Source organism: Hippopotamus amphibius, chromosome 7 (assembly GCF_030028045.1).
Source record: "Hippopotamus amphibius kiboko isolate mHipAmp2 chromosome 7, mHipAmp2.hap2, whole genome shotgun sequence".
Lineage (NCBI taxonomy): Eukaryota > Metazoa > Chordata > Mammalia > Artiodactyla > Hippopotamidae > Hippopotamus > Hippopotamus amphibius.
In genome coordinates, this window is record NC_080192.1 from 41,615,196 (window position 1) to 41,627,700 (window position 12,505).

The 12,505-nt window shown below is 36.1% G+C and overlaps 1 protein-coding gene across 6 annotated transcripts in view; it reads left to right on the forward strand.

The window, feature by feature from the left end:
* Positions 1-12,505, forward strand: part of OSBPL8 (oxysterol binding protein like 8) — a 166,239-nt gene that overhangs the window by 45,447 nt on the left and 108,287 nt on the right. For 2 of the 6 annotated variants that reach the window (XM_057741091.1, XM_057741092.1), the window contains one exon: positions 8,552-8,660. In XM_057741091.1, the coding sequence (XP_057597074.1) occupies positions 8,619-8,660 (42 nt within the window). In that variant the 5' untranslated portion in view covers positions 8,552-8,618. Of the gene's footprint in view, positions 1-8,551; positions 8,689-12,505 lie in introns of those variants that run through there. The other 4 variants (XM_057741094.1, XM_057741093.1, XM_057741098.1 and 1 more) reach the window with 4 other exon arrangements.

Consider the following 12,505-nt stretch of genomic DNA (forward strand, 5'->3'; position numbering starts at 1 on the left):
TTGCTCCCAAGTGCAACATCTTGGCTATTGTAAATAGTGCTGCTGTGAACATTGGGGTGCATGTATCTTTTTGAATTAGCATTTTAATTTTTTTCCAGTTGTTTACGCAGGAGGGGAATTGCTAGATCATATGGTTGTTCTGTTTTTAATTTTTTGAGGACTGCTCCCTTTTCTAAATTAGTCATGTTATGATTTGATTTTTACTGTGCATGTGTGTGTCGTCTTTGCTTTTTTTTCCCCATGTTCCAGTGTGATTTTCAGAAACGCAAGAAAGGCTTAATATTCAATAAATCAAGCAATATAATCACATAAAGATACCAAAGGAAAAAAATACATACATTCATTTCAATAGAGTCATAAATGCACTTAAAAACTAGTGCCCAGTCATTAAAAATATGAATAAAACTTCTCAAGAAAATTGTAATAGAAGGGAAGTTTCTAAATTCGATGAAGGTAACTACAGAAAAACTACAGTTATCATATTCAGTGCTGAATTTTTTTTAGGGTGTTTGGACTTTTTTTAATACTAAAAAAGTTCCTTTTTTGTAATACTAAAAAGTTCCTTTTTTGTAATACTAAAAAGTTCCTTTTTTGTAATACTAAAAAGTTCCTTTTTTGTCATTGTATATTTTATTTAAATTTTTTTTTCATTGAAATGTAGTTGATTTACAATACTATATTAGTTTCAGGTGTACAACATAGTGATTCAAAATTTTTATAGCTTATGTTCCATTTAAAGTTATTATAATATATTGGCTATATCACCTGTGCTGTGCAGTATATCCTTCTAGCTTATTTATTTTATACGTAGTAGTTTGTACCTCTTAATTCCCTATCCCTATCTGACCCCTCCCATTTCCCCCGCTCCCTACTGGTAACCACTAGTTTGTTCTCTATATCTGTGAGTTTGTTTCTGTTTTGTTGTGTTCATTTTCAAATTAGTCTTTTTGTTTCCTTTGGATGTATACCCAGGAGTGGAATTGCCAGATGATATGGTAGTTCTGTTTTTAGTTTTTTGAGGAAACTCCATACTGTTTTACATAGTGGCTGCACCAATTTACATTCCCACCATTGGTGGGAATTCTTTTACATGTATTGTAAAAGAGTTCCCCTTTCTCCACATCCTCACCAGCATTTGTTATTTGTGGTCTTTTCGATAACAGCCATTCTGACAGATTGTGAGGTGATATCTTGTGGTTTTGATTTGCATTTCTCTGGTGATTTGCAGTGTTAAGCATATTTTCATGTGCCAGTTGGCTATCTGTATGTCTTCTTTGGAAAAATGTCTATTCAGGACTTCTGCTCAGTTTTTAGTTGGGTAGTATTATTTTATTTTTTGTAGTATTGAGTTGTATGGGCTTATTAACCCCTTATTGATCATATCATTTGCAGATATTTTCTCCCATTCAATAGGTTGTCTTTTCGTTTTGTTGATGGTTTCCTTTGCTGTGCAAAAGTTTTTTAAGTTTATTTAGGTCCCATTTGTTTATTTTTGCTTTTGTTTCATTTGCCTTAGGAGACAGATCCAAAAAAGTATTGCTACAATTTATGTCAAAGAATGTTCTGCCTATGTTTCCTTCTAGGAGTTTTCTGGTCTAACATTTGGATCTTTAATCCATTTTGAATTTATTTTTGTATATTGTATATTTGAGTTTTATTTTGTATATGATGTGAGGTTCTGCTTTTATTCTTTTACATGTAGCTAATTTTTCCAGCACCACTTATTGAAGAGATTGTCTTTCCTCCATTGTATATTCTTGCCTTCTTTGTTGATTAATTGATCATAGTTGGGTTTATTTATGGGCTCCTTGTTCTGTTCCATTGATCTGTGTGTTTGTTTTGTGCCAGTAACATACTGTTTTAATTACTGTAGCTTTGTAGTATAGTCTGAAGCCAGGGATCATGATACCTTCAGCTTTGTTCTTCTTTCTCAGGATTGCTTTTGCTCTTTGCTTTTTAGATAGAGCAATTTTGTCTTTACATAAAGTAATTATATTGAGTAGATCTGAAAATTGAAAAGCAAAAATTGGAATTTATTCATTTATTCTATAAATATTGATTTTTTAATATTGAATACCCCAGGGCTGTGAACTCAGTCCTCTTTTCTGTCTACACTGATTCCTAGAGAGATCTCATCTAGTCTTGTAATTTTAAATTCTATATGCTGACTCTCAATTTACATTTCTAGCCTGACCTCCTCAACCTCACATGTGTAGGTCCTACTGTCTAATTGACTGATATCTCTCTTTAAGTGTTTAACTCACATCTCAAAGTGAATATATCCAAAAGGCACTCCTGATTTTCATCACTTTCCTCTTCAAGTCTTTCCATAATGTACTCCATATGTGTTACTGGCAATTTCATTCTTCCGATTGCTCTGTGCTCAGGGCACAGACCTTCTAAGTTCCTCTCTGTCTCTCTCTCTCTCTTTAAATTTACACCCTACATCTGGTTCATCAGCAAATCCTTTGACTCTATATTCAAAGTATTTAAATAATTTGCACTGTTCACCACATCTCTTGCCACTGTTCTGGCACAAGCCACCATAGTCTTTTGCCTGGATTAGAGCAGTGGTCTTCCAATTTGTAATCTGTTCCCAGACAGCAGCCAGAGTGATCCTGAATAAGTCAGATTCTGTTATTTCTTTGCTCTCCTTTCAGCAGATAGCTTCCCATCTCATTCAGAGCATAAGTCCAAGTTCTTCTGTCCTGAGAGGCTCTCTGTTATTTCAAACATAGTTTTCTTTCTGTGCTCTTTGCTCACTGCTCTCTTCCTTATTCCACTTGCCATGTTAGTCTCCTTGCTGTTCTTTAAACATGCCGCATGCTCCTGCCTTAGGGTCTTTGTGCTTGCTGTTTCCTCTTCTTCCTGAAAAGGTCTTCTAGATACTTGAGCAGCTCACTCCCTCATGTTACTGAGATCTTGACTCAGAGTCATTCCTATCTGAAATTCTCCCTACTACTGTGACATGTCATAATTGCTCCCTTCGTAATTTTTTCTTCTCAGCACTGATTGCTATCTAATGTACAATATATTTTAATTTAGTCTTTAAAAATTTGTCAGGCCAGGTTCATTGAGGAAAACAAATCACTATAGGTACTTAAAGCAAAAGGGAAATTAGTACGGGGAATTAGATTCTTAAAATATTGGAAAAGCTGGAGGTGTGGAGCCTGGAAGGCTGTTCTCAGCTTTCAGGTTAGTCACTGCTGCTGCTGATTGTGGCTGCCTGGTAGTATCAACATAGGGAACTGGCAGGGGAGCATTTGGTGGTTACTGTAAAACCTCATGTCTGTCAAAGTGCAAGTGCCTACTGCATTCAGAAGAAAACTGGCCTTGTTTCTGTCTCTCTTTTGCCTTCCAAATACTGTGCAAATGCATTACATTTGCTGAATGTAAATCACATACAGAATGCCAGGGGCAAAGGTATTTGCAAAATGGAGTTCTCATACTTTTAGCTTTTGTGATACAGAGGAGAGCACAGAAGGTGGTGAGAATGAATGAGATAAATATATCTACATCTATATGGATAAGATATGAATACACACATACATATTGTGTTAGGGTTCTCCAGAGAAACAGAACCTATAAAATATACATGTGTACGGAAAGAGAGAGGGAAGGAAAGAGATGGATTTATTTTAAGGAATTGGCTCACATGATTGTGGGGGCTGGCAAGTCTGAAATTGCAGGGCAGGCTGCAAAGTCCTTGAGTGATGTTCACTCACCTTGATATCCTATAACTTAAATATTGATGTAAAGCTAACAGTAATTAAATACTGTGATGTAAAGTCAGGGTATCTTATGTTATATGATAAGGAGATAAGAGAGGGAAGAAAACAGTTATTTGATGCATATCCACAGAAACATATTCATAATAAAATTAGGAAAAAATACTCATAACAGTTATAGTTCTCATTTCCGTAACTGGTCATGTAGTGGTAGCTGGTATTTATAAATGCCTTCTTCCATTACCCATTTTGTATTCCCTTTGCCCTCAGCAAGCACCTCAGATAGCCATAGTTCTTTACCTGGTGGGGTGACCCATACTATTGTTTCTGAAGGGTTTGAGTCAGTAGTAGTCCTGCCTTAGTTGGGCTATTGTAGTCTTCCATTGAATTTAATCATAAGGCATAGTAGTACTAAGAGATGCCCTTAGGGATCTCTGATAACCAGACATACTCTTTCTTACCACCATTGTGGAGTAGCAGTCTATTTCCCCTTGGTAATTAGAATCAATTAGGTAAGCCAGCACAATAAGTTCCTTCTTTGCCTATTGATTCAGAGGGGAGCTTAAAGTGGCCAGGTGGCAGGCTTAACTTACAGTTCAGTGGAATCATTGTGTGCCTCCTGGTGGAAGCATTCCTCCCTTTGGAACTAAGACCTCTAGACCAGCAGAGTATAGGGTCGTGGGGACAGGAAACAAAATTTTCGCTAGTGAGTTGTGTTGGGAGAACTGGACAGCTGCATGTAAATCATTGAAGTTAGAACACATCCTCACACCATACTCAAAAATAAACTCAACAAGGCTTAAAGACTTCAGTGTAAGACACGACATCATAAAACTCCTAGAAGAGAACATAGGCAAAACATTCTCTGACATAAACTGTACCAATGTTTTCTTAGGTCAGTCTCCCAAAACAATAAAAATAAAAGCAAAAATAAACAGATGGGACCTAATTAAACTTGTAAGCTTCTGCACAGCAAAGGAAACCATAAACAAAATGAAAAGACAGCATATGGTCTGGGAGAAAACATTTGTGAACAATGTGACCGACAAGGGCTTACTTTCCAAAATATACAAGCAGCTCGTAATAACTCAATGACAATAAAACCAACCCAATCAAAAAATGGGTAGAAGACCTAAATAGACATTTCTCCAAAGAAGGCATATGGATGGCCAGTAAGCACATGAAAATATGCTCAACATCGCTAAGTATGAGAAATAGAAATCAAAACAACAATTAGGTACCACCTCACACTGGTCATAATGGCCATCATTAAAAAGTCTACAAATAACAAATGCTTGAAAGGGTGTGGAGAAAAGGGAACTCTCCTGCACTGTTGGTAGGAATGTAAATTAGTGCAGCCACTACAGAAAATAGTATGGAGGTTCCTTAAAAAACTAAAAATAAAGTTACTATATGATCCAGCAATCCCACTCTTGGGCATATATTGGGAGAAAACTCTACTTACAGTTTACAACAGCCAAGACATGGAAGTAACCTAAATGTCCGTCGACAGATGAATGGGTAAAGAAGATGTGGTATACATACACAATGGAACACTACTTAGACATAAAAAAAAGAATGAAATAATGCCATTTGCAGCAACATGGATGGACCCAGAGATTATCATGCAAAGTGAAGTAAGTCAGAAAAGGAAAGACAAATACCATATGATACCACCTGTATGTGGAATCTAAAATATGACACAAATGAACTTATTTATGAAACAGAAACAGACTCACAGATATAGAAAACAAACTTATGGTTACCAACAGGGAAAGGGGGTGGGCGAGGGATAAATTAGGAGTTTGGGGTTAGCAGATACAAACTACTATATATAAAATAGATAAACAACAAGGACCTACCAGATAACATGGAATATATTCAATATCCTGTAATAAACCATAACGGAAAAGAATATGTATATGTATAACTGAATCACTTTGCTGTACGCCAGAAACTAACACATTGTAAATCAACTATACTTCAATAAAAATAAATAAAAAAAAATTTTTGCTTGTGGGTCAGTAGTGAATGGTGTCACTTCCATTTCCTTCCTCTGATTCTTGGACCTGTGAATCTTGGCTATGCAAGAAACAGCACCATATATTGGACATTCAGAGCATATACAGCCTTTTGGAGATCCTTGCCCAAGGTATTGCCACCTGGCTGGTGCCCTCACTGAGTCTTCAAAAGGCCATTCCACTGTTCTGTCAAGCTAGCTATTTCAGGATGATAAGGATTATGGTAAGACCAGCAAATTCACTAGCCTATTGCCACACTTTTTTTTTTTTTCCTGTGAAGTGAGTTCCTTGATCAGCAGCAGTGCTTTGTAGAATAATAGGAGGGGTAGATAAGGCATTGTGTAAGTCCATGGATAGTAGTTTTGGCAGAAGCATTTTGTGCAGGGAAGGCAAATTTGTATATAGAGTAACTGTCTGTTTCAGTAAGAATAAAGCACTGCCTCTTCCATGATAGAAGCAGTCCAGTGTAATCAGCCTGTCACCAGGTAGCTGGCTGATCACCCCAGGGAGTAGTGTCATACTGGGGACTCAGTGTTGGTCTCTGCTGCTGGCAGATTTGGCACACAGCAGTGGCAGTAGCCTGGTTGGTCTTGGCGAGTGGAAGTCCATGTTGCTGAACCCATGCATCACTTCCACCTCTACCATGGTGGCTACTTTGTTCATGAGCCCATTGGACAATGACAGGATTGGCTGGGGAAAGGGGCTCACTCATATCCACAGGATGGGTCATCCTGTATTTATATTTCACTGCAGCCGTTTGTACTTGCAAAAACAAGAAAATGATTTGGAACTCCAAGAAATGACTAGAAGTTTACCTATTTCTTGGTTTTAATTTTGTTAGCTGTTTTAAAGAAGAATTATTAGAGATTATTAGAGACTTCTGAATATATATAATTACTATAGGAGTTCGTCTTGGAGGCTTTGTTAAAAAGTTCAAAAGAAAAAGACTTGTGATGAAGGCATACTTCTAAGACTTCTCAAAATAAAAATAACTATAAAAGTAATACATGTTCATTGTAAAAACGAAAAATTCAGAAACACAAAAAGAATATATATATATATATATATATATATATATATATAAACTCATTTAAAAAAATTGTAGCATGGGGGCTTCCCTGGTGGTGCAGTGGTTAAGAATCTGCCTGCCAGTGCGGGGGACATGGGTTTGATCCCTGGGCCGGGAAGATCCCACATGCCGAGGAGCAACTAAGCCTGTGTGCCACAACTACTGAGCCTGTGCTCTAGAGCCTTCGAGCCACAACTGCTGAGCCCATGTGCCGCAACTACTGAAGCCTGCTTGCCTAGAGCCTGTACTCCGCAACAAGAGAAGCTACCACAGCGAGAAGCCCAAGCACTGCAACAGAGTAGCCCCCATTCCCCACAACTAGAGAAAGCCCGTGTGTAGCAATGAAGACCCAGCACAGCCAAAATAAATAAATAAAGAATAAAATAAATCTTTAAAAAAATTGCAGTATGATATTCAGTTGTATGTATGTGATACAGTTTACGCAAACTCCTAATGATTGACACTAAGGTTGGTTCCAGTTTTTCTCATCTATTACTTTGTTGGATGTATTTATTAATTTCTTTGTGCATTTGTATTGTATATTTGTGGAATAATTCCGAGCCTTGCAATTGCTGGATTAAAGCATATATATTTTAGGGACTTCCCTGGTGGTGCAGTGGTTAAGAATCTGCCTGCCAATGCAAGGGGCATGGGTTCTATCCCTGGTCCGGGAAGATCCCACATGCCACGGAGCAGCTAAGCCTGTGCATCAAAACTACTGAGACTGCATTCTAGAGCCCATGAGCCACAACTGCTGAGCCCACGCGCCACAAGTACTGAAGCCCACACACCTAGAGCCCATTCTCTGCAGTGAGAAGCCCATGCACCGCAGTGAAGAGTAGCCCCTACTCATCACAACTAGAGAAAGCCTGTGCACAGCAGCGAAGATGCAACATAGCCAGTAAATAAATAAATTTAATAAAAAGCATTTGTATTTTAAATTGTCCTCCCCCCAATTGTTCTGATTTGTATTTTTTTTTTTTTTTTTTTTAATTTTTGGCTGCATTGGATCTTCGTTGCTGCGTGCCAAGCTTTCTCTGGTTGTGGTGAGCAGGGGCTACTCTTCCTTGCGGTGTGCAGGCTTCTCATTGCGGTGGTTTCTCTTGTTGTGGAGTGTGGGCCCTAGAGTGTGTGGGCTTCAGTAGTTGTAACATGTGGGCCCAGTAGTTGTGGCTCATGGGCTCTAGGGCGCAGGCTCAGTAGTTGTGGCGCACAGGCTTAGTTGCTCCTCAGCATGTGGGATCCTCTTGGACCAGGGATTGAACTCAGGTCCCCTGCATTGGCAGGTAGGCTTTTAACCACTGCGCCACCAGGGAAGTCCCTGACTTACATTCTTATCACAAAAGTGTATGAGAACATCTGTTTTCCTATGGTCTTGCCAACAGTGGATAGCAGCATACTTTCTAGTTTTTGCAGATGTAATAATGACAAAAAATTCATTTTATTTCTAATTATAAGTAGATTTAATCATCTTTTCAAATTTTGAATCATCTCATATCGGTTGCTCTTGCTATTCCTCTTCACTTGGAATATTTTCTTTCATTTTTTTCCTGAACTTTTACCATTCTTCAAGGCCCATGGAAAAATCTGTTTTTGTTTTTTTTTTTCCGCTATTGGATTTCCCAGTAACCTCAGCATAAATGATTTCTCCCTCCTTATATACGTAATGCTTTTTATTTCCCATGTATCACAGTTTAATATCAGAACTAATACATATGATTTTCTTCTTCTAGGATTTCCAGATGTACAGGATGGATAAACATTAATGGGAAGAGAAGTGTAAACCTATCTTCTTTCACTATGGAGACAGGTTTGGCAGATGGAGAACCTGACCGAACTTTGGTGAGTGGTTCAAATACAGCATAATAAGGTACTATCATCTACAGCTGAAAGTTTGATGTAAGCCATCATTTTATTTTAAAAATATATTTAAAACAAACTTTAAAAAAAAGTATTTTAAAGTAATACTTTAACTCCTCTGTTGATATGAAAATTACAGATAGTTTAAAGCTTGTTAAGGCATAACCCAGTTTTCTGCTATTTCTGCCCTATCTCCTACCTCTTTTCCTTTGCTTTCCCAGCCATATAGTGTAAGACATACTGATATAATAGTTTGTTTTCCTCAAGAAACTTTGTCTTACTGAAATCAAGAGGTTGTTAACAGTTGAGGAAATTAAATGCCTGCCAGTCTCAAATTATGTGTGGCTGTGGACAAAATGAAACAGTTAAAATAATTAAGAATTAAGAGCAGTTGCCACATATATTCTTTCTATAAGAGTGTAAAGATTTAGTAAATATTGCTGCCTTGTGTTGTGATTGAATTGTATTCTGAAATTAAAACAAATAGATAGGGGTAGTGGTTAAGTGTACCTTATCCAATAAGTTTTAAAAAAAGATGAAAATTCAACGGTAGGGTAGATTAAATGATGATTTGTCACTGTACGAAAACATTTTGCTCCAGGATCATTTCATTTCAGTTCTCCTGTTGCATTTTTAAAGATTCCATTAAATATTGATTTATAGACAATTAGGGATGTTTGTGTTATCTAAAAGTGCCAGTGGGTAAAATGCAGCCAGGTAATAGCTCCATGGTTTGTTAGGTGGTAGATTCTTTGACAAACTTACACTATTGGAATAATGCAGAGGCCAACTTTTCTGTCTTTCATGCTGCTATGAAGTTGAGAGTCACTACCAAATTGAGGTGTTTGTGAATTTTAATTTAGTCAGTGTCCTTTGTTCAGGCTCAAATGTAGGATCAGTCTAATGATTGATAGCAAAGTGTAGTTTTGCTTACTTGGGTTAACTTGGTCCCAACATTTTTTGAATTTCTAGTTCAAGCTTGTTTCTTTAGTGGTCAAAAAAGTTAAACTTTAAAATGATCACTTGTTAATAGAAAATAAAATGAACATGGACGTAACTTGGTTTATGAAGAAGGTTGTTGTAACGGCAATTTTAAGTGGAAGACTTGATGGGAGGTTATTTTGCTTTCTCTCTATCTTCAGAAAAAAAAGTTAAGATTAAAGCCTTTTCTTGGAACATGATATTTACTGTACCATAAATGTTTTCTTATTTTAAGTTAATGGACTTTCTTAAGTTTTTTTTTTTTCTTCTTTAGCTAAAATATTTTAAATCTTTTGGTGGTAATAAAAATACCAGTAATAACAATTGCTATTTTCTAAGTGTATACTGTTTCAGACTGTCCTCACAACAGCCATTAAAGATAGATATTTGTTTATGCTCACTTTTAAAGATAGAAAAACCCGTTCAGGGAGGTTAATTGTCTTCTCTAAAAGCTCACAGTGTAAGTGATGGAACTGAGGTCTGTCTGTCTCTGAATATTTTTCCTTTGCCACTAACATATTGTCTATGAAACTGTCTTTCTGAATAGAATTGCTTAAAATTTATTGTTACCTCTCAGAGTAAACATCTAAGTAGATAGTATTAAATTCTATACCAGAATATCTACACTGTATTGGTAAAGTTTTAATCATTTTTACTGTAAATCCTGTTGATACTGAGAGGTTAGAGCAAGTTATATAAACAGCAGTGAGAGCAATTTTCTTCTTGTTGTTCATTAAGTTTCTTCTGTGAAATATCGTAGCTCATTTTAGAGACAATAATACCAACAATTTCAGTGTGAACTCCTGAAATATTCTGTATGTGAAACTAATCTGGAGGTCCACCTTTGAGTTATCTATTTATAAAATGTCACCTTTGAACTGCATGGCCTAAGCTAGTTACTGTTTAGATCTCGGAGAGGTGGATAAGAACATGGGCTCCATATACATTTGGCTATGTGTTAAAATCTGAGCTCTGTCACTTAGTTGTATGACCTGTGTAATTAAATTAACTCTCAGAGTTTACAGTTTTTCTCATCTATTAAATAAAGATAATAGTAATATCTACCTCCCAGAGTTGTTGAGTTTTAATTGAGATAATATATCTATACAATACCTATTACAGTCTTGCACATTATAAATATCCAATAAATAAAAGCCACTATTGTTATTGTTAATATAACTATTAATATTCAGCCTTCTTACCAAAAAGATAAAGTTAGGATGCAGGAGTGGCAATAAAACAAACTAAAAAAAGCCCTACATATGCTATTGAGTAATTTTGGCTTTACACTTTCTCTGAATCTCATTTTTGCTACCTAAAATATTGAGGCAAATATTCTACTTAAATAAAAAATATGTAAGCAAGAATACTCATCATTCCTACTTGACAGGGATAATATGATCTAGTGAAACCAGAAAGTTCTTTGAAAATATAAAGCAGTATGAGGTGGCAGTGTTGTAAAAAATCTGTTTGCATGCACTAGTTTTACGAATATTATTAGTAAGCTTTTTTTGAATGCAGTCTTTGTGCGAAGTATTGTGCCCTGTGAAGGGGATGCTAAGAGCTATACAGTGTAGTCTACCTGAATTATGTTTATTTTGAGAAGACTAGATAGAGGGGTTGATAGATAAGGCAATAATAGCATTTACCAAGTGTTAATGAGGGACATAAGACAGTTATACAAGTTGTGACAAATGGGCCGTTGCTATACATGGGCGTAGTTAGCGAAGCTTTCTTAAAAGAACACAAACTCTGAATAACATAGATGATAGGGATCATAGCATTGAAAATGAGCAAAGAGAGCATTCTAGGAAGGGAGGATGGCAAGAGGCAAGGCTAAACAGGGAATTAATTACTCAAGGTTTATTCAGGGGAGAATGCCTAGAAAAACTGATGAAGGTAGGTGAAAGGGAATGTTATTTACAAGACTAGTGATCAACATGGAAGATAAGAGACTAAACTTATGGAAGGCTTTGGGTGCCAGACCCAGGGATTTTGAACTTGAATCTGTAGACGGTGGTATGTCATTGAATGTTTTTATGAAGGTGGACAAGGTGAGTCTGGAAGCAGGATATAAGATGATTTAGAGGAGTGAGAGATAAAGATATTAATTAAGAGACTATTATGGTAGTCTTGGTGTGAGGTGCTAAAAGCTTGGATTCAGTTGACTTTAGGGTCCATTTATTCAATTTTCTTCTTCTACATGAGATTGTGCTTTCTATTTTTTAAAAAATTCATTTGCTCGTTTATTATTCCAGTTGTATATAATTCTGTTTTTGTGGTAGTGTTGCTTGTCTTAGGTAGTAAATACTGAAAAATATGAATTGACTCTTTATACTATACTAATATACTTCAGAACACCAGTGTGCATTTAATATGTGTCTTAAAATATTCTGTGAAAGTCCAGAACTCATATCACTTTGGAAATTAACCATTAAGAAATCCTTGAAGTGTAGGGGTCAAATTTTATTGATAGATTGAAGTAAACTAAATAAGTGAAATATACCTTTAGATTTAAAAAAATTGAATATGTTCCTTACCTTAAGGAAGGTCATAACTTGTGAATATCTTATATATTATTTCTGTTACCAGAGAAAACTACTTTATGAGGTCTGAGGTCAAAATCTTTTGTTATATTAAAAATTTATTATATAAATGACTTTTTAGAAGAGAATAAAAAATTTAAAAATATGTATAAATCTTGGTAGTAGTATAAGGGACTCTTAATTGCAGAACTGTTGCTTAAGATTCTAACTTAAATTGGATACTTTGAATCAGATGCTTTCTGAAATGGAAGGAACTGCAAAGGTGATTTAGTTCAGTAAGTCTCAGAATGTAATAAATGT